General features: G+C 40.3%; 2 protein-coding genes across 5 annotated transcripts in view; both read left to right on the forward strand.

Moving 5' to 3' along the window:
- Positions 1-656: 656 nt before the first annotated feature.
- ercc4 (excision repair cross-complementation group 4) lies at positions 657-7,425 on the forward strand. Of its 2 annotated transcripts, none has more exons than XM_034052203.3 (11): positions 657-1,147; positions 1,548-1,728; positions 1,830-2,025; positions 2,455-2,662; positions 2,756-2,936; positions 3,112-3,243; positions 3,558-3,662; positions 3,769-4,324; positions 4,475-4,567; positions 4,757-4,869; positions 5,044-7,425. In XM_034052203.3, exons 1-11 carry the CDS (start codon positions 971-973, stop codon positions 5,790-5,792), a joined length of 2,691 nt encoding a protein of 896 aa, XP_033908094.1. In that variant the 5' UTR covers positions 657-970; the 3' UTR covers positions 5,793-7,425. The 2 variants fall into 2 exon arrangements, with proteins under 2 accessions (XP_033908094.1, XP_033908093.1); XM_034052202.3 differs by having other exon boundaries at positions 3,555-3,662; positions 5,044-7,424.
- A 2,852-nt stretch (positions 7,426-10,277) lies between these two features.
- Positions 10,278-19,541, forward strand: part of LOC117431361 (myocardin-related transcription factor B-like) — a 48,245-nt gene continuing 38,981 nt past the window's right edge. Inside the window, exon 1 of one of the 3 annotated variants that reach the window (XM_058995865.1) lies at positions 10,278-10,412. The gene's annotated coding sequence lies outside the window, so the exon portion shown is untranslated. Of the gene's footprint in view, positions 10,413-11,678; positions 11,928-19,541 lie in introns of those variants that run through there. The other 2 variants (XM_058995866.1, XM_058995864.1) reach the window with 2 other exon arrangements.

Genomic DNA, 19,541 nt, shown 5'->3' on the forward strand with positions numbered 1-19,541 from the left:
GTGGTGCACTTTTGCTTGGGGATAACAAGCAGGCCAGAGTCGGAGGACCTCAGCTTGCGGGCAGGGACATAGCGGGTCAGCAGGTTGAGGAGGTACTCAGGACCTGAGTGATGAAGGGCATTGTAGGTTAGCAGGAGAGTTTTGAATATAATCCTGAATTTTACAGGTAGCCAGTGCAGCTGGGCAAGATGGGGGGCGATGTGTTCAAATTTTTTACATCTGGTAAGGATCCTGGCAGCGGCATTCTGAACAAGCTGCAGTCGGTTTATGGTGCATGCCGGGAGACCACTATCTAGCAGCAGCAGTCGTTGTTGTGAGGGATTCACTTTGCTGTTAGCTAAAAGATCTACTCCAGGGATGGAAATAAGACTCCTATTGCGTAGCAGTTTCACCCATTCCAGGTTTTAATACAAGCTTGATTAGCCACAGTGTATAGGTAACAGGCGCAGGTGTCTTACTCATAGCAACACGAGTACTGGATGCAGCTGCTAAGTAACGGGAGCCTTATTTTCATCGCTGTTGCAGACACTTTAATTATGCTGTAGTGCCAGTATTCAATAAGCGGTCATGTATACTCCACGCCAGAAGGGGGAGATGTTCTGAGTGTTCTCTTGTAAAATGAAAAAAAAAAACCTTTTTCGATCACATGACTTGAATGTTCAGTTTTGGCACAAGGAAAACTGTTGAGTGAAATGCATTATGGTGTACTATTTCCTCTAATTTACACACATACACACTCTGTCTATGCAAGCTTTAAAGTGGTAAAGAATAAAAATATCTGTTTGCAAACTATGCCCAAAACATGAATGGCTTCATTGCCCACGCGAAGTAATCTGTGTTTCTTTTTGTTTCTGATACTGAGAGAGCTGTGTGGCTTTAACTCCCAGTCGGTGAGTAAAGAGGACAGTTTCTGGGTGAGCAGGGGGACCGATATTTTCAGTACAGTAGTTTGATGCTGTTGTGAGTAACGATGGCGGGTCCTTTACTGGAGTTCGAGACCGAAATGTTTCTGAATCTGTTCAGTTCGGACGGGTTGCTGCTGACTGCTGAGGGACTCGGGATTGACCGGATCCTTCTGCAGTTCCTTCGGGTGTATTCAGAGGAAGGCAGCCTGGTTCTGCTGCTGAATACCACCACTGCCGAGCAGGTGCGCTATACCTTTCCCAATAATGAATACCTTTCAAAAAGTTCATAATCTTACGTTTGAAGCATTTGGGATAGTTTGAGCTTACTGTACATACCGTATATCTGCAGCTGAAGTAGTTTACTGATGACAAACTATTAGTTAGCTAAATGTGTAGGCTGAACATGTATTATGTTTATTAATACAGACAGGTAATACACATCTCCTTTGTAATGTGCATTATCTTCTAGTTTATTTGATTATGAATGTCATATAAATATTTAAACTATGATCTGGAATGAACAGATAAGGTAAAATAATGTAATGTTAACTTTAGCTACTGAAACCTGAAATCTTCTCCAAACCATCCCTGGAAATGATCTCTAAGTGGGTCTCGGTCATGTAAAAATGTTTGTCTTTTCAGGAGTACTTTATTGAGCAGCTGCGCACAGAGGGGGTCAGTCATCTCCCTCGGATTATCACCAACGAGGTCTCGAGCAGCGAGCGCTATAGTGTGTACACACAGGGAGGGGTTCTCTTTGTCACCAGCAGAATTCTTGTGGTGGACTTTCTCACAGACAGGATGCCTGCCAACCTCATCACAGGTATGATTTGCTTTGTGCATGCATGTGGACTACTCTATTTTTAAACAAAGCCTTGCCCTTTCTTATTACGGTGGTATTTGAATAGAAGGCTGTCCTTGCAGGTATCCTGGTGTACAAGGCACACAAGATCATTGAGTCGTGTCAGGAAGCCTTCATCCTTCGTCTTTATCGGCAGAAGAACAAGACCGGCTTCATCAAGGCCTTCACAGACAACGCAGTGGCCTTCAGCTCTGGCTTCTGTCAGGTGGAGCGTGTCATGAGGAATCTCTTTGTGAAGAAACTCTTTCTGTGGCCAAGGTCTGTGTTTAAAACCATTTAGCATTTTATATACCTGTATTTGCTTTTCTTTATCTTAAAACACAGGCACTGTACTGTGACCTTGTTGCTAGAAGTTCCTGGTTTTTAACAGAATTTAATTTAAGTGAAAATTACTTTTGCATGACGAGGATTGGGTTTGTAGCAAGAGCATTTTGAGAGACGCAATTTTAACCAAAGACGCACCTGAAACCCCAAGCCCCTTGCTTTTGTTTCAGTACTTTTTCAGTTTTAAACATGGAACATTATAGATAAAATGCCACATGAAGATCAGGCTGTCGGTCTGTTGCATTGAATTGACATGTAACCTTACAGGTACAAATTGACAGAGCTATCAGAATGCCACATCTTATTTTTGAAGAACGTTGGGAGGTGCAGTGTTAATGAATTCCAGTTCCCTCTGTGATGCAGGTTCCACGTTGCGGTGAACTCATTCCTGGAGAGGCACAAACCCGATGTGGTGGAGCTGCACGTCTCTCTGACCCCGGCCATGACTGCCATCCAGAGCTCTGTCCTTGACATCATGAACGCCTGCCTGAAGGAGCTGAAACGCTACAACCCTGCCCTGGAAGTGGAAGAACTGTCCCTGGAGAATGCACTGGGAAGATGTTTCGAGAAGGTGAGCAACATGTTATGGAGTTTCACCTCTTGTTGCACATTTTGCACTCCTGTGCACTGAGGATTAAATTGAAGCTCTCCATTATTATTGTAGATGATCCGTCACTACCTGGACCCTCTGTGGCACCAGCTGGGCATGAAGACCAAGTCTCTGGTTCAAGACCTGAAGATCCTTCGCACTCTGCTGCAGTACCTCACTCAGTACGACTGTGTCACCTTCCTCAACCTGCTGGAGTCCCTCAGAACCAGCGAGAAGGCCTTCGGGCAAAACTCAGGTACAACACTGAGGGATCTGAAGCCTTTTTTGCTCTTTGTGAAACTGTAAGAATTACGTTGACCAAGTTTCAAGAAACCAACCTATTTTTTATTATGGTGTTACAAATGGCGAATAAATAACTGTTCTTTTGAAAATCAAATTCACCGTTTCTGATTATGTGTTTTTGTCTGTAGGTTGGCTCTTCCTTGACTCCAGCACCTCCATGTTTGTTAACTCTCGCACTCGAGTTTACCACATTCCAGACTCCAAAACGTGCACAAAAACTAAAGCAGGAGAGAAGAGGATCCAGGGGGAGAAAGAACCGGGTAACCTCAAAACCTGAATTTTGTAACCTTAAGCTGAACTAAAATAAGATCCAAGTAACCTCAAACTGAATATAACTTGCAGAACAGGTACCCTACAATAGATTTTTATATGGTTAAGGCAAGTGAAGAAAGTTAATCCCATGTACAGGCAAAGATAGAAACATGCATCTGTGTTGCATCTTTAGGGCAGTTGTTTACAGATGTTTCGAACCCTCAAAAGCTCAGCGGATGTTTCAGATTACTAGACAGAGACAGAACATATGGATGCAAGTATCAATGAACAAGTAAAATTATTTGGGGTTTTTAATCAGCAGAGGGGAAGAGAGAGCTGGTGCTGGAGGTCAACCCGAAGTGGGAGGCTCTGTCTGATGTGCTGAAGGAGATCGAGAGGGAGAACAAGAACACAGAGGACGGACCAGGTGAGTGACTCTGCAACCAGTGCAGTCATCCCCACCAAATTCAAGGCACATTTCTTAAGCAAGTACATTAGCACTGTTTGAATAATACATGTCTTGTGGTTTCCAGGTAGAGTTCTTATCTGTGCCAGCGATGACCGGACTTGTGCCCAGCTGCGGGAGTACGTGACCCGTGGGGCAGAGGCTCTGCTGACCAGACTGTACAGCCGGACCTTTGGGAAAAACGAAGCGCCACCCGAGCTGAGCAAGGACAGGAGAGCTGTCAGCAAAGGGAGGGGGAAGGGCAAGTCAGACAAGGGACCGCAGGCGAAGAAATCCAGAAAACAGACTGGAGGAAAACAGGGAGGAGAGCTCACCCTGACCCAGATGCTTGGGAAACTGGAAGAAAAGGAGACAGAGGAGAGAGAGGAGTCCAAAGAGGAAATTGAAAGCAGCATGGAGGAGATAGAGGAATTGCTGCTCAACCTGCCCTCTGATTCCTACTATGGCATCTTGAAGGAACCGCTAACTGTCATCCACCCGCTTTTGGGCTGCAGCGACCCCTACAGCCTCACACGGGTACTGCATGAGGTGGAGCCACGCTACGTGGTTCTGTACGACGCAGAGCTGTCCTTCGTTCGTCAGCTGGAGGTCTACAAGGCCAGCCGTCCTGGGAAACCACTCAGGTATGAGAAGAGTTACTTATGGATTTTGGGGAGACCAAGGTATGCTTTTTAATGGTGTCTGGTGTGTTAGTGATTCTCTAGCTATGGTACTTTTGTAAGCACGTTAATGAAGTCAATTGCAAAGCATATCAATTTTGTGGTTATTTGCAGGGTTTACTTTCTGATCTATGGGGGTTCAGTTGAGGAGCAGAGATACCTGACAGCCTTGCGAAGAGAGAAGGAAGCCTTTGAGCATCTCATCAGGTTAGTTCTTACATTCTTTGGTTGCTAAAGCCTTCTTTTTCCACATGCCACCCTGCCCTGAAGAAGCAACACTGCCTTATCTATGATTTTTTTAAAATACCTTGTTAACAGTTCACCATGACAAACTCCTATTTTATCTAAGCAGACAGGTGACCCCAAAGAACTCAGTCAAGTATTTATTGTTTTCAGGGAGAAAGCTAGTATGGTGGTCCCAGAGGAAAGGGAAGGGCGTGAGGATACGAATCTGGACCTGATTCGAGACCCCACCCCAGCAAACGCATCTACAGACACACGCAAAGCAGGTGTGTGAGTCCATCTGTTTATACTAAATAGGGGGTGGTGAATAACGTTTGATAATGGGGGAAAATACTGTTTTTTTAGAAGAAAAAAAAAAATTCTATGGGAATATCTCGAGAGGGACTGAATGAGTGAAAAATTAAAACAACCTTCGTGCCCCTCTGATTTTGTCCTGACAGGTGGTCAGCAGGCAAAGACGGAGCCTGCTCGGGTCATCGTGGACATGCGAGAGTTCCGAAGCGAGCTGCCGGCCTTGCTGCACCGCCGCGGCCTGGACATCGAGCCGGTCACCCTGGAGGTGGGAGATTACATCCTGTCTCCAGATGTCTGCGTGGAGCGCAAGAGTGTCAGCGACCTGATCGGTTCCCTCAACAGCGGCCGGCTCTACACCCAGTGCCTGTCCATGTCCCGCTTCTACCGGCGGCCCGTGCTGCTTATTGAATTCGACCCAGCCAAGCCCTTCTCCCTGACAGCACGATCAGACTTCCGCCAGGAGATCTCCGCCAACGACATCACCTCCAAGCTCACCCTGCTCACCCTGCACTTCCCCCGGCTGCGGCTTCTCTGGTGCCCCTCCCCCCACGCCACCGCTGAGCTATTTGAGTTGCTGAAGCGAAAGCAGCCGCAGCCCGACGCCTCTGCTGCCATGGCCATCACTGCCGACTCGGATACAGTGCCCGAGTCGTCCGACCTCTACAGCCCCGGCCCCCAGGACCTGCTGCTCAGGATGCCCGGCGTCAACGCAAAGAACTGCCGGGCACTCATGAACGGAGCGGGCAGCCTGGCCGAGCTGGTGAACATGAGCCAGGAGCAACTGGCAGAGCTCCTGGGCAACGCCACCAATGCCAGGCTGCTGTACGAGTTCATCCACACCTCCAGCACTCAGGCAGCGCCCAAGGGCAAAAAGGAATGGAAAGGGAAGAGGTAATGATGCTCTGGGGGAACTTTGCTGGGAAGTTAGATTTGAACTGGTCTTCAGATCAGGATAGCACTCAGATGATTTGTCTGGTTCTCGTTGGAGGCTTGCTGAGTTGGTATCGAACACACACACACACACTCCTTGCAATCCTGGACTGCAGTCCTTATGCCAGGAACTGTATAAGCTACTTTACTGCATTTGTCATCAGTCCAGTTTTAAACAGTAAAGGTTTGTTTTTTGACAACATACATTATAAATGCTTTTTTGAATTGGGCCGCACAAAGAGGAGAAGGTGTTTCTTCTTGTATAATGGCAGCTTAGCCTGCTTAATTAATTTTGTAAAAATATGAATTTAAAAAATGTATATATGTACTGTGTAGTCTAGCTAGCATATACCTTGCCTTTTCTCAAAATAACTTAAAACAGTAAGTGAAAAGCAAATGCAAAAACATGACAAATAAGATACATAAAAAAATCTGAAGTATGTATTTTATAGGACAGTAAATAGAATTTTTATTATTCTGTTATTACTTTCCGCAGTGTTGGTAATGTTGCATTCCACTGTTTTTTTTAAATAAATTATATTGTACAGTGAGTGTACACTATTGGTATCAGATTTGTGATGCAAAAATAATACTGCAGAGTGATCCATTAGGTAGCAGTATTCTAGAATTGGACAGGAATTCGGTTGTGAAATTGGTGGCACGGTTGTATAGTTAAGAGCACCCAATGGTCAATTGTTTGAGGCTTTACAAGCTTAAAACAATCATGTACGTGCAAAATATTAACAATAGTAATATTAATGAGGCGTCAACATAAAACGAATGGTGTTCTCAGGGTTTCTCAGCCAGTAAAAGACTTCATTTGAAGCATTAATTCATGTTGTAAAATCCAGCTAACTAACTCTAGGATTACATTTAATTATGGGACCCCTGTCCTCATAGCGTGGATTTTAATAACTACCAAATAACAATTATGGTAAGTGTGTATTTTTTTCATGCTAATACTGCCACAGAAAAACAGTGGTGTTTATTACTGTTGTTGTCTGATTCTTATTCAGTTTTATCTTAGGTTGAAGAGCATACATACTCTAGCTTTGAAACATGCATTTAAATATTTTAATATCAAGAACAAAACATGTGTTTGTTTATCAATTTGAAGAATAAAAGGAAACTGACACAATGGTAAGCTTTTGTCACCTCTGATTGTGTGGTGCTAGTGTTTATAGCCACTAGATGGCACTATATCCAATACCGCAGACCAACTCCTGCAGTATACCAAAACAAAACATGAAAATGAATGTGGAAAGGATTGGCAGGTGAGAATGACACAGGATGGACTAGGGAAAATAATAATGCAAAATATTATGCCTGTGGAAGGAAAAATAATTACTTAAAGAAGCAGACAAATACATATGTAACTTGTATAACAGAAAATTAGAAGTAAACTTTCTTGTGGAGTGCAACTGCACTGTAGTACAGATTTGATGCAAAACTAAAAACAACTTTGGTTGGCATATACATTGATTATGCAGGTGTATAAGACCGCTATGGCCAAACATTTTGCATCACCCTATACAATGAACTAATTTTGCTTCATAAAGTCGAATGAAAAATGTTATGCTAGCTTATTGAATTACATACCACTTTGTAGGTAGGCTTTTGCGATATCATTTTGTAGTTTCTTTGATTACATTATGTTAAATAAAATATCTAAATTATGTTCATATAGTTGTTGGTTTTTAATTGTCTCAATCCTAAAATTCGAGGTGAGGCAAAACATTTGGCAATAGCTGTATATTCTACAATTTAAAATAAATGTGGGCCTCATAATAACTGCAATTAAGCCTTGGGTCTACACCGCTGCTGAAGCCTTGATAGATCACTGCAAACCATTTTTTTGTTGTTAGTCGCCTCTCCCTTTAACCATGAATATCAATGGACACGATTCCTTTCTCTCATGCACCCACCTGCCTGCCCACACACAGGCAGCAGCGAACAAAGAGACTGCAACAGTTACAGCAATAACATAATTAAGGTGATCTGTTGCAATAAACGTTTCAAACTCTTTTAAAAGTATATCATAAAAAACACATCCTGTAAGATAAATAAAGTGGTGCTGGCGACTCAGTCAGGCATGCACCCTGTTTAGAGCTGTTTGTTTTATTCAGTATGCAGGAATAACGTGGTCCCTCTGCCCATGTCTGTCAGTCTTGTCAAGTGTCTGGGGCTGTGCTGTTCAGAGACCAGGCCCGCCGTCCCAGTGTGGGGGTGCTGTGCTTTCTAGGAGAATGTGTCAGTGTTTGGATCACAACATGAAATATAAAAGCAGAAACATGACCACATGGGCTTGGGGGTTCATTGTGCATAATTAAAATAACCCTTTCCTCTTGGGGTTAAGGTGAGGTTTAGGGATAGGGTTATGCAATGTCAAATAGTGTTAGATTTGTACTTCGGATTGTAACCTACTGTAGGTGTAAAAGCAGGTCATAACAGCCATTGTAGTAGTATCATTTTAGTTTATAACATACAGCTATGGACAAAAGTTTTGCATTACCTTGAATTTTAGGATTGAGACTTGGTTTAAAAAAGAACAAAAAAACAATATGAACATAATTTCGATATTTTATTGTAATTCGGAAACCATAATAGTAGTACAGTATTTCATGTTAGATTTTGAAATTTTGAAAACGTTTGGAGGTGTATGTTGCTTAGTACCTTGGGAGGGATACGGTAGAGTCACAGCAGTGTGTAATCTGCAAGGATTTGTCTTTGAACTATATCTTTATTGGAAAGTTCAAAATATGTTTTCTCTAACTTCTCTTCAGCTAAACCTGGAATTCCTATTATTATTATTATTATTATTATTATTATTATTGTAAATGAAAAGCAAAACACCAGAAAGGTTTCCATGAATCTTGTTGAATTTAGAGATTCGAAGATCAAATGGGAAACCACTTTTTCTGCTATGGGTTGTAAATGACTCCTACACATTCAACTGGTTTACATGCAGTACATATCAATGGCTGATTAAACATTGCAAAAGGGTTGGCATCCAGGCGCGTGGTTGTCTTTGCCCCGCAGTAATGTTATGTTCATTGCGGTAGAGAGTTCTGAGTTTATGATTACATGTTCTCAAATGTTCTTGAATGGTATTTGGCTGCACACTGAGTCAGCCATTGAAGTCATAATGAACTATCAATCAAGAGACCGGTTTTTTTTTCTTCTATGTACATTTCGTTGCCTCATCGTGTCGGCATGTTTTCTTAACCCATCAATTCCGCAGTTTATACACTCTAGTTTGCCGTCTGCAACTTTACTCAACGGAAGTTTTAACTATATTTAACAAAATCAGCAGATACAGTTTTTTAATCTGTATCAAGTTAATGGGTGTATTATTCGACATACGATAATGATTTTATATGTTTTCGGCAGGCTTGCGTGAGGCTGGCTTGTTCGGGGTTGTTGTCTGTAGGTCTAATAAATAAGACAGTTCAGACCTTTTCAATTTAAACGTGGCGTGGGCGTATGATTCCACAAAACTAAAACCCACACAATGTAATGCATTTTTAATGCATCTGTCAAATAACAATAATACAAGCCTTTGTTCATTTTATACAAAACAACCGGTGTAAATGAAATAGGCCCTAGATTTGAAAACCACCGTTACTTAAAAGGGGGGATTTTTTTTTTTTTAATAGTTGCCATGATATCTAATTTACACATTTAGATTAAAAAAATCTTCCAAAATACCCGATGTAGGCATATAGTCATATTACCTTCACAACTGTAGGGTACAGCAATTATTATTATTATTATTATTATTATTATTATTATTATTATTATTATTATTATTATTATTATTTTATTATTCGTTCATAAAAGAAAGTTATGGTATATTATATAGACAATTACATTAATTTACTGTATTTATAATACACTGATTAAAAGTATAATGAATTGGGTTTGTTCTTTCAACCTCAACACAATACAACTAAAATAACATTCATTGTAACCACCTGAAAGTTGGTTAGTTATTCCCGGCTCCTTATTCGCGGTATAGTTGACAAAGCAGCGTGTTCTTGTGTGTTTTAAATCACTTACACATCGTGCTCAATAAATATAGTGGTACCATATAACAGATAATCGCTCCCTCTGAAGAAAAACGAAAATATGGGATATGGCTTACTCATTAATATCTTTAGTGTTTTTGCAAAGAGGGGGTGATAACCTATCTAGGTATACCTCGGTATTTAGTGAGAACAGCGTCTAAGGGGGTAAATGGGGCAAAACAAGCGGGTAATATGGGGTACCGCTATGCTGCTGATACAGATTTTTTGGTGGTTCATTGTACCGTATGTGAATACAGTAATAATAATAATAATAATAATAATAATAATAATAATAATAATAATAATAATAATAGCAACTGTCAATAAACGCTGGTGAGTTGAGGACTACAAAGTGTTAACGTTTAGAGATTCACGATTACGTCATTGAGTTCAGAAGAACAGATAAGCAGCGGCCATCTTCTACAACTTCTGTACTGCTGATAGAAAGTATTCGGGGGTCGGATTGGTGGAAATCGGGGTTAACATTATCCAAAAACTCGGTTATACAAAGGGAAAAGGTAAGGCCCGCTTTCACTCTCTCATTGTTTCACAATACATGCATTTGTGACAGCGTCTGCTTGTGTGTGTGTTTATCACAGTGTGTAGCACTGTCCAGACTGCCACACTATTGCAGTGTGGATATTATCATCACAGCCACCACAGTGATGCAGGCAAAGCAGACTTAAGGATTCGTTGAAGTAAAACTGAGTTATGTCAGTGCCTTGCATTGTGTTCTGATAAAGAAAACCCATAACGTTTTTAGCCGGGACAGTCCCCCGTTTTCCAAAGGTCCCGATGTCCAGACATGTTTCTGAAAATCTAAAGTTTTTCAGACACTAACATTTTTTTTCAAAATTAACGTAAACAACCTCTTCCTATAACTTCGTTTATGGCACCTACTACGGTAATCAAGAAGATTATTTTTAGAAAGTGATTAATACAGACAGACATACGTGCTTATTCCTCAGCGTGCCCTGCGTTTTCATTTACTTATATTTTCAATGTGAATCTACATAGCTAATAAAGCATCCGAATCCACCAGGTGTAAACCACATGATCGTCAATGAAAATAGAGCCGTCCTGACTCAGGGAGTATAATAAAAACAGGAAGAAACCTCAATGTATTGGCGACGATCTAGAATATTAATAATGAACTCAAATTAAACGGTAGCAATACGTATGTAACATAATATGGGAAGTTAAACTAATTAGCCACAAATGATACACCCGTACTGAAATTAGCTAACTGCTGAAAAAAAAGGTGATACTAAAGAGTGAGAAGATGGCTATTTAAATAGCCTGTATTTTAAATGGTTTAATTTAGTGTTATCGGTTATTTAACAATGTGTCCCGGTTTTGAGCTTTGAAAATCTGATTCTTGTCTACAAAAAATCGCGGTAATAATATGCCAGACCTGGATGTTAATAAATAAATAAATAAATAAATAAATAAATAATAATCGAAACAAGTCGCTAAATAAATCCATTTATGCATTGTTATTGTCAGGTATACAAATTGTGTGTATGATTTATGGAGCTGATCGCTATTCGCACTGCTGCTATTTAGCAGCGTCAAGTTAAACACAGACATTATGACAGGTTGCTCTTTTTGAGGTTAAATGGAGCGTAAACAAACCAATGCGATTAATTTATTTGGTACATGTGAGATTTAAGTTTTAGTTGAAGACAGATCTGTATTTAAAACAGTAGTTAAGATATTTTTGTTTTTTTGGTCGGGGCTATTTTGGAAATTGAATATCTGCAGTTTGTTTGTTTGTATTTTTTTACATACATTTATCAATGCTTTGATTGTTTTCATATGAAAATCAAACGTTGATTCTATATTGCTTCACACCTGTTTTGGCAAACCAGTGTGCAGGAAGGCACTCAGACCTGTTGTGTCCTGTAAATCACCTGTGTTTTTTGAAGAACAATAGTACTTCCCCACCAAGCGGTTTCCCCCTTTTAAGACGGCCAAACATTCCTTCAGTGTTCCGTTTTGACCTCTACAAGTCCATCGTTATCTGATACACGGTAAGTCATTGAAAACTTGCATTGAGAACCATTTCTATACATACAATAGATCACATTTTCCTAAGTTGTAATCCTTTTAACATGGAAAGGAGTCATTTGGAAGAAAAACAAAGACTACAACCTTAATTGTCACAGTAACCATTAATAATGGATTAATAGTAATTATTTTCTACATGTAATAAGAGGTTTTGACTCCAATCAATGCATTACAAAATATACAATTCAAATATTCCTTCTGAACTATATAAAATTATTGCAAATTAAAAAGTAGATTTAAACTAATTTAAACCATTTTTAAAGATTGTTGCAGGCAGCTGCCCAAGAATTCCTGTTTGTCATAGACTACTGTGTCCTGAAATCTTAGTTCTTAATATGTTAAACTGCCTTTAGGGAATGTGAACAAACAGGTAAGCAGGGGTTTGGATGAAGCAGAGTTCAAGGGAACTCTTGCTTCAAGGGAATGTTGCATTTTACTTGCATAGTGTCTAAATTGGAGAGTAAATTACTCAATGGCCCTTATCTGGAGCACCGCGTACCATGCATATCCAGTTCATGTGAATTGGACTGCCATGTAATATCTTCCATCTATGTATCTTTACATTGCAATGACCTTTTGCCATAGAGCTCTGCTTATTTTTCCATGGCAAGTATTCTTTTTTTCCTCTTGGCATTTTGGATACTGCTTCAAGCTGGTGCACCATGTGCATTGAAGCTGTTTTCAGATTGGTCAATTCTTTAGTTGTCACGCGAAGAAATTGCAAAAAAATAGGATTCGATCCTGTTTATTTCGCTTCGCCCCCGCGTCACCTGGGGTGTGAAAGATACTTCTCAAAAGTATAGGTTCTATTCATTTTGTCGCATTGCTGCACATTTGCTTGTCTCATCGCGTCTGGTTTGTATCAGTCTTAAGACTGCAAGCTTGCCTATTTTAACTAGGGTCATAGTCACCTGGGTGATTTTTACCATTGTTAGCACTTCAGGTAAGGAATGGTACAGTTTACCACATAGGTTTATTATTTTTTTAATTTAATTTGATCTATAAATGATCTGTGTTTTAATGACACTATCAGAGGTCGCGTTAATACAAAATCATAAATCCTAGACGCAAAATGAATCCATTGGACGGAAAAAATAGTGTCTTGTGTTCACGGGACGCACAGAATGGGAAAGGGACGCAGACATGCATATTTGTGGTAATCTATTACACTGCAGCAAAATGACAGTAAATACTTGCTTGGGTTTTTTTTTTTTTTTTTTTTTTTTAAACTGTTCTGTAATAGAGCAGCTTTGATTAAGGTGCACTCCAGTCCTGTAGGTGGCAGCAATGAGCCTCATATTTGGCTTATGCAGCATTAAGAAGGATATTTAGTTTAGACGTTTCTGGCGCCAGACCAATGTCTGTAACAATATGGCGAAGCGGTTGTCAATTGGCAGTTTTTTTTTTTGCTAAGCAGTGAGCATCTTCTTACTGTACGAGTAAGACAGTGTCCGAAGCAGTAATAATGCAAATAAACGAAAAATACCCTCTCATTCTGAATGGGAGATGAAATACCCGTGGCTCGACGTAGTGTGTGTGAAAAAGCTGCTGGGCAAAAAAAATCTTGTCTTAAAAGACGCACACACAGAGATGCTGATGCTGTTATTGGAATGCAGAAAAAGATGGAAAGTGTGTCTGTTTTCATATATCTATACACAGACAGAGATTCCTTAAACTATGATATAGCAATAGAGTTTAAACGTTCATAAAAATGTGCCAAAGTGCACATCCCTGGAGTTTATTAGCCTTTGTGTTAGTAACTGGTCGTTTTAGTAGCTAAACCAGAATACCCCCATGTTTGCTGTTTCAGTTGGTGGGTGTTGGCTGAGAAAGTCTGTTGTGAAACCTGGACCCTGGTTGACGTACTGTGTTCAGTTAAAGCTTGGGATGCAAACTAAAGTGGTTTCCTTAGCTTATCTCATTTCTCTTGAGGTCTGGTTACTTGGTAACTCCAACAATAAAATTAGACAGATGTTTTCACAAGGAATCTTTGTCAACATTGTAATGTTGTCATTTAAAAACGGCCTCATAACATAGACTACAGTGTTTAAAGTTATGGATAGCTATTTGTTACTCAAAAGTGGGTACAAGGGGATTGACAGTAGTGGTGGAGGTGCCCTTGTATATCTAGAGAAACAATTTTGTGGAAATAACATTCGTAAACACGTTATTGAGAGTATCCGCCTCTCTCTGTCTGCTTGCACTCTTACAAAAAATCAAAATATACAAAATCATGCATTCTATAACAAGGAGTCATGAACCCATAGAGCCAGACTGAGTCAAACTGTGCCTTGGGCTTGCAATGCCAACAGTGTGCTTGCTACAGTACTTGTGCTTTATGAAGAACAGTCCCATGCTGGTGTTTGGATTGAAGAGAACAATGCAGAAGATCTTAGAAAGTTTCTTGTGATTTGTGGTTTGAATATAATTTTAAATAGCAATGACTGAGCTGAGCCCATTTGTGAAGTAACCTAGACTGTTGGAAGAGCACATGTTCATCTAAAGTTAGCCACGTTAATTCCTTGTGCATGACGCAATGGTGTGTTCAAACAGACACGAGATAATACAACAGACTGCAGACCGCACGCTCCGCTGAGCCATGCATATTATTATTTTTATATAATGAAGATTTACAATAATGTGCAGTTTTATTTCCATTTTAGTTTCGCTATTCTCCAGGTGTGTACGGGATATTGATTCCAGCTTCTGTTAAAGAGTTAACTCAAGAATATTAAAATTGTATCCAATTATTCATTTTTAATTTTGTTGAGCTGTGTTCTGAAATATCTGCATATCCAGTATACAAAGCAAAAACGAGACTAGAACCAGTGACAATGTGGCTAGTGCAAAACTCCCTTTTTAAAAATAGAACTTTTCAAGTATTTGTACAAATGGATTAGATCGGTATGCTTTGTCAACAGTTTTGTATGTTAGATCCCAGTATCCTGGCTACGTTCCAGTTGGGAATGTCCCTGTAACTGTGGAGGAAGAGGTACATTATGTGGATTAGCTGTGTGCAGGTGCACAGGAAATGCTCTATCCCAAACAGCTGTGTCACTTAGCAGGATGAGGACCCCCTAGTTTTACAACATGGGAGAAGGGCATTGCATTAAAAAGTTGCTTTTCTTTACGCAGAGGATTTAACCTAGCATACACAGTACGTAAAGATTCATCAGTGCTCACCATGTGGTCTTTATAGTTTGACACTATAGCCAGCATAGTATATGTTGTACACAACAGAGTTCACATTTTAGATAACTGCATTGAGAGTTGTGTTCTACCCTCCACACAAAGATACATGTGTTTTTTAGCCAGGTATATTAATGGAGAATATTCTTGTCTACAGTTTTCTACTAAAAAAGCCTTCAAGACACTGAGAATTCTAGACCGTTTTTGTCCCTTTTGATCCAACACACTTTAATACGAGGCATTTTGTTTCATTCATGAGATAGAGATAGATATTTTTTTTAATGTTAGTAATGGGTTACACTTGTAGACAGAAACAAACAAAGACCTCAGCTGAAGCAGTTGTTTAGAAGGTCCTGCAGTCCGGAGAGTTTGAGAAATCATCGCTTTATTAACACTCTGCATGCGGATGACTAGGATTGTGGGCTTGTCAAAGAGGCACATCTCTGTTCTCTCCTATCAAGCGCCAGTAGCCTGAAGGATCCTGGCAGAGTTGAGTTCTAAGGTAGAGCAGCTGGAATCCAGTCACCCCAGTCTCAGAACAGCAACATTGAAAAAGTTACTTCGTCTGTAAGATTGTGATTGTGTGTTAAAGGTTTTGTACCTTTTAGTCTGTGTGACAGCTAAACAAGAAAGCAGACCTAAAGTATTCTAAATATATATATTTTTTTCTGATGACTGAACATCCCAGGAGGCAATTATTTTGAGCAGCCCTCTCCTTAACCCCGGAGTAATTGTGTGTATCTTGAACACAATTCCCCCCTGGCTTTGAAGTAGAAATCAGTGCTTGGTTGGGGAAATTAAGTAATGTGTAGAGTATGCAATGTTCTAGAGATCTCACTGACCCGCTATAACGTCTTTTTCTCTTGAGCCTTGTGTGCTCATTCAAATTCCACAGACAATCCTTTTGATGGCGTTTTTATCAACCAGTTTATTCTAAACAGACCTGTTTGCACTGGGAGGAGAGGTGGCCTTCAAAGCATTGTTCATTAACCCTTCATTGAACATTGCATTCTTTTCTTGTATATAAATATGTTTCTCTTTTGTATTCTTTAAGGTTATGTTTGGCTCTTTTTAAGCAATTTAGTATCGACATTTCATTACTGATTTTTTTTCTTACAGTACTGTATGTGTTCATGTACAGAAAATGAAAAGGTTGCAACTCTGGACTAAAATAGAATGGTCAAAGTCTAGGTATTTTATAGAGTAATTGCAGCCTGTCTGTTGTTTTTCTGACCTGGGCTGGCAGAGGGCGCAGAGCAGTTCTACGGGTGTCTCCACACTCTGCCTTTGAAGCTGTAGCTCGCACTGCTGACTCGCTCACCCAGCAAGCAGATAACTACCACCACTACAGAACATGCTCATTAGTTACTGAACCCTGTCTCCACTGAACTGGCTGACTCACAGTATTGGAATTTAAAGTGGCATGACAGACTGCATTTGTTTTAGAACCCTGCTCCAAATACCTAGTGACTGGAACTGCCTGGAAGGTGTTCAGTGATCACGACACTCGGCTCCAGCTAACCTTGATTCTGTCAGTACTTCAAATAAATAAGTAACTCATGAGTCAACAAACCAGATGTGACAATGATGTCACTGTTTCTGTCACATTAATGGAGTTATAAACTTACTAAAGAATGTGAAGCTACATGAGCATCTTGTACCGTAAACTGCAGCCAGACCAGTGGATCCGTTTTAAAAGCTGTAAAGAGAGGTGAGCTTGAGCAGGACTTGGATGGAAGAGCCCCTTGGAATACTGGGTGTGGCAGTGTATGCTCTGTGAAGGAGCCCTGCATTCCAGGTTCTGCCTTTTTGGAGGAGACAGTAAACCGAGGTCCTGATCCAAAAAGATGGCAGGATATTATCTGGAAGAAAAGCAGAGGTGTTAACCCCGGTGTCCATAGCAAATTCCAAGATGGTAAACGTGCTAGATCTGCACAGTGAACACTAGTATGGTCGCAAAAAATAATTCACTACAATGCCAAAATGTATTAAATATATAGTCATTCATTTTTTTTCAGGAGTATAGACCAAAGGTGCTATACAATGTGAAAAAGTGCAAATGTCCGATTGGACTTGTCTTTTAAGGCTCAGTAAGTAACTACTTGAAATTTCAAGGTGGGTCATAATTCTAGTTGAATTCCCCTAGCACTGGGAACAGGGCATGAGATACTGCATCCCTATGGATCTACCCAGTATAAATATGCTGAAACACATACAGCAAGTAAGTGCAGTACAGCTGTTGTATGGGTACCCAGACTTTCTCCTGGTGCTATAACCCTCAAAGTCAATGATGAAGTAGACCTAATATTTATCAATGTGCAGTATAAAAAACAAATACTTCTACTTAAGATGTACTGTAATCCACCCTTTGAATCCTGGTAAACATTACAGTGTGAGAAATGCAAACCTAATGTCTGAGCAGCAGAGCCAGCTATTTTTGTCAGAGTATAAGCCTCACCTCCCCACTGACCTCTAAAGATCTCATCACTCGGTCCAGGAAGTGGTCTTGTGGGGTTCCAGTTGTTGAAAAGCAAGCCAAGGGTTAGAGGTCAGGTGTAAAGTTCTCACGGAGACCTCCTGGGGAAAACACGCTTGTTTTGGGGGGGGGGGGGGGGGGGGGAATAGCTGTGCTTTTCTTGCTCCGCAACGGAAACTCATTTTCAGTTGCGGTGGTTTGATATTATTGTGGGAACCCCCCTTAATCCTGTTAACCAAGCTCTTTCTTGCACAGGACTGTCAGCCAGCATTGTCTTGAGGAGGCGCATTTGGAGGTCAGGGAGGGTGGTGAGTTGTATTCCAGCTGGTTATCCTATCCTGCCTTGTTCTCGCTGGGAATCTAGATTTTGTTACACAGCTGACCCCTCCAGCAGACCAACAGTGTAGGGAGGGAATTAGCTGGTCCCTTGTTTGGAATTCGCATGCTGAATTGGGGTCATGGGCTGTAAATTACCTCAGATTTATTGCCAACAAATTAAAATTGTACTTTCTCATCCCAAAACCAGTTTTTTTTTTTTTTTCCTTTTCACACAGTAATCTGTGATCCCAAGCTCCTTGTTCCAGATTCACACTTAATATTGTGAAAGATACGTGCAGTACACATGTTTAATGGCTGGACCAGCATTGCTTAGCAGAAGACAATGGCAGTTCCAGTTAATATAGAGATATGTACAGTACTTGAACCAACAGGCTTCAGTGTATAGGTAACGGCCTCTTTACCCACAATTAAAATAGGCTCTCATAACATTTAACTGTATTGACCACAAACCTCATGCCTTGGCTTCTATCTGCCATGTATGATATTTGAGAACTATACTAAACAAAATATTAAACAAAACCTCCCTTTGGCTTTAATCTAACACATGCAAGCCAAACCTCATCTTTGCACTTGTTTTTGGAACTATAATAAAGTTAAAACCGTAACGCACCAAGGAGGTAGTTGGCAGACATGCCTGACTAATTGTTGGCAAGTCTCCCTAGATGGAGCTTGTTGTTGCATGTTGAGTCTTGATTACTTCATTTTCCTGAGTATAAACATGCTGCATCCTTCCATTGTGATGCAATTGTGGCCAACAAAAGGCACCCGGCTCCTCGCTTCAGAACTGGATGTATAATTGCAACTTCGTGTTGCCGGATATTGAGGTATGATTTTGTAAATGGAAGCAGCTGGGGAACTTGGACCTGTGCCTAATGACAGGTATTGCAAATGTGCTCCTTAGAGAGGGGAAGCAGAGCCTTCAGTTCTGCATTTTCCTGATAATGGTTTCTGTGTCGTATTTTTCAATTTAGAGAATCGTTTTGTTGATTGTAAAGAGATTTTCCAAGTCGTATGGAAAATGCAGGATAAGATCGACCCTCTTGTTTTCGTTGGGCATATAAATGTGCTTTTGGGTATTTTTTTTGGATGCGATTCTCTACTAACTTAAACACGTGTCGTTTTTTTTTCTGTTGCCCAAATAAATAACCCGTGCCATTTACAGCATCTTATCTGGTATCCATGGGATGGTATACTCTGTAGTAACTTAATTTCAGATCTAGTTTGTATTTGCTTCGTTACAATTACTTTGTTCTTAAACTTATTTCCTGGTAATACCTAGCTAATCATTCAGCTTTTTTGTTAATAACCACCCTAACCCAAGGCTTGTCAGAATCTTTGTATGCGAGTGTAGTGTAGGTGGAGACCTGCTGTGAATTTTCTTTGCTGGGGATGCAGATTTATATGAGTCGGCATTGCAGCATTTCTAAGAACTCCCACTTTTGTGAAACCTAGCAAACCAAAATCTTTTTGTGGATTTTTTTTTTTTTTTTTTTTTTTTCTTCTCATATTCTAGTAAAGAATTCAAGATTGATTTATTTAGTTATTTAGAAAACTCTGCACTTCAATGCTCACT

Source organism: Acipenser ruthenus, chromosome 22 (assembly GCF_902713425.1).
Source record: "Acipenser ruthenus chromosome 22, fAciRut3.2 maternal haplotype, whole genome shotgun sequence".
NCBI lineage: Eukaryota > Metazoa > Chordata > Actinopteri > Acipenseriformes > Acipenseridae > Acipenser > Acipenser ruthenus.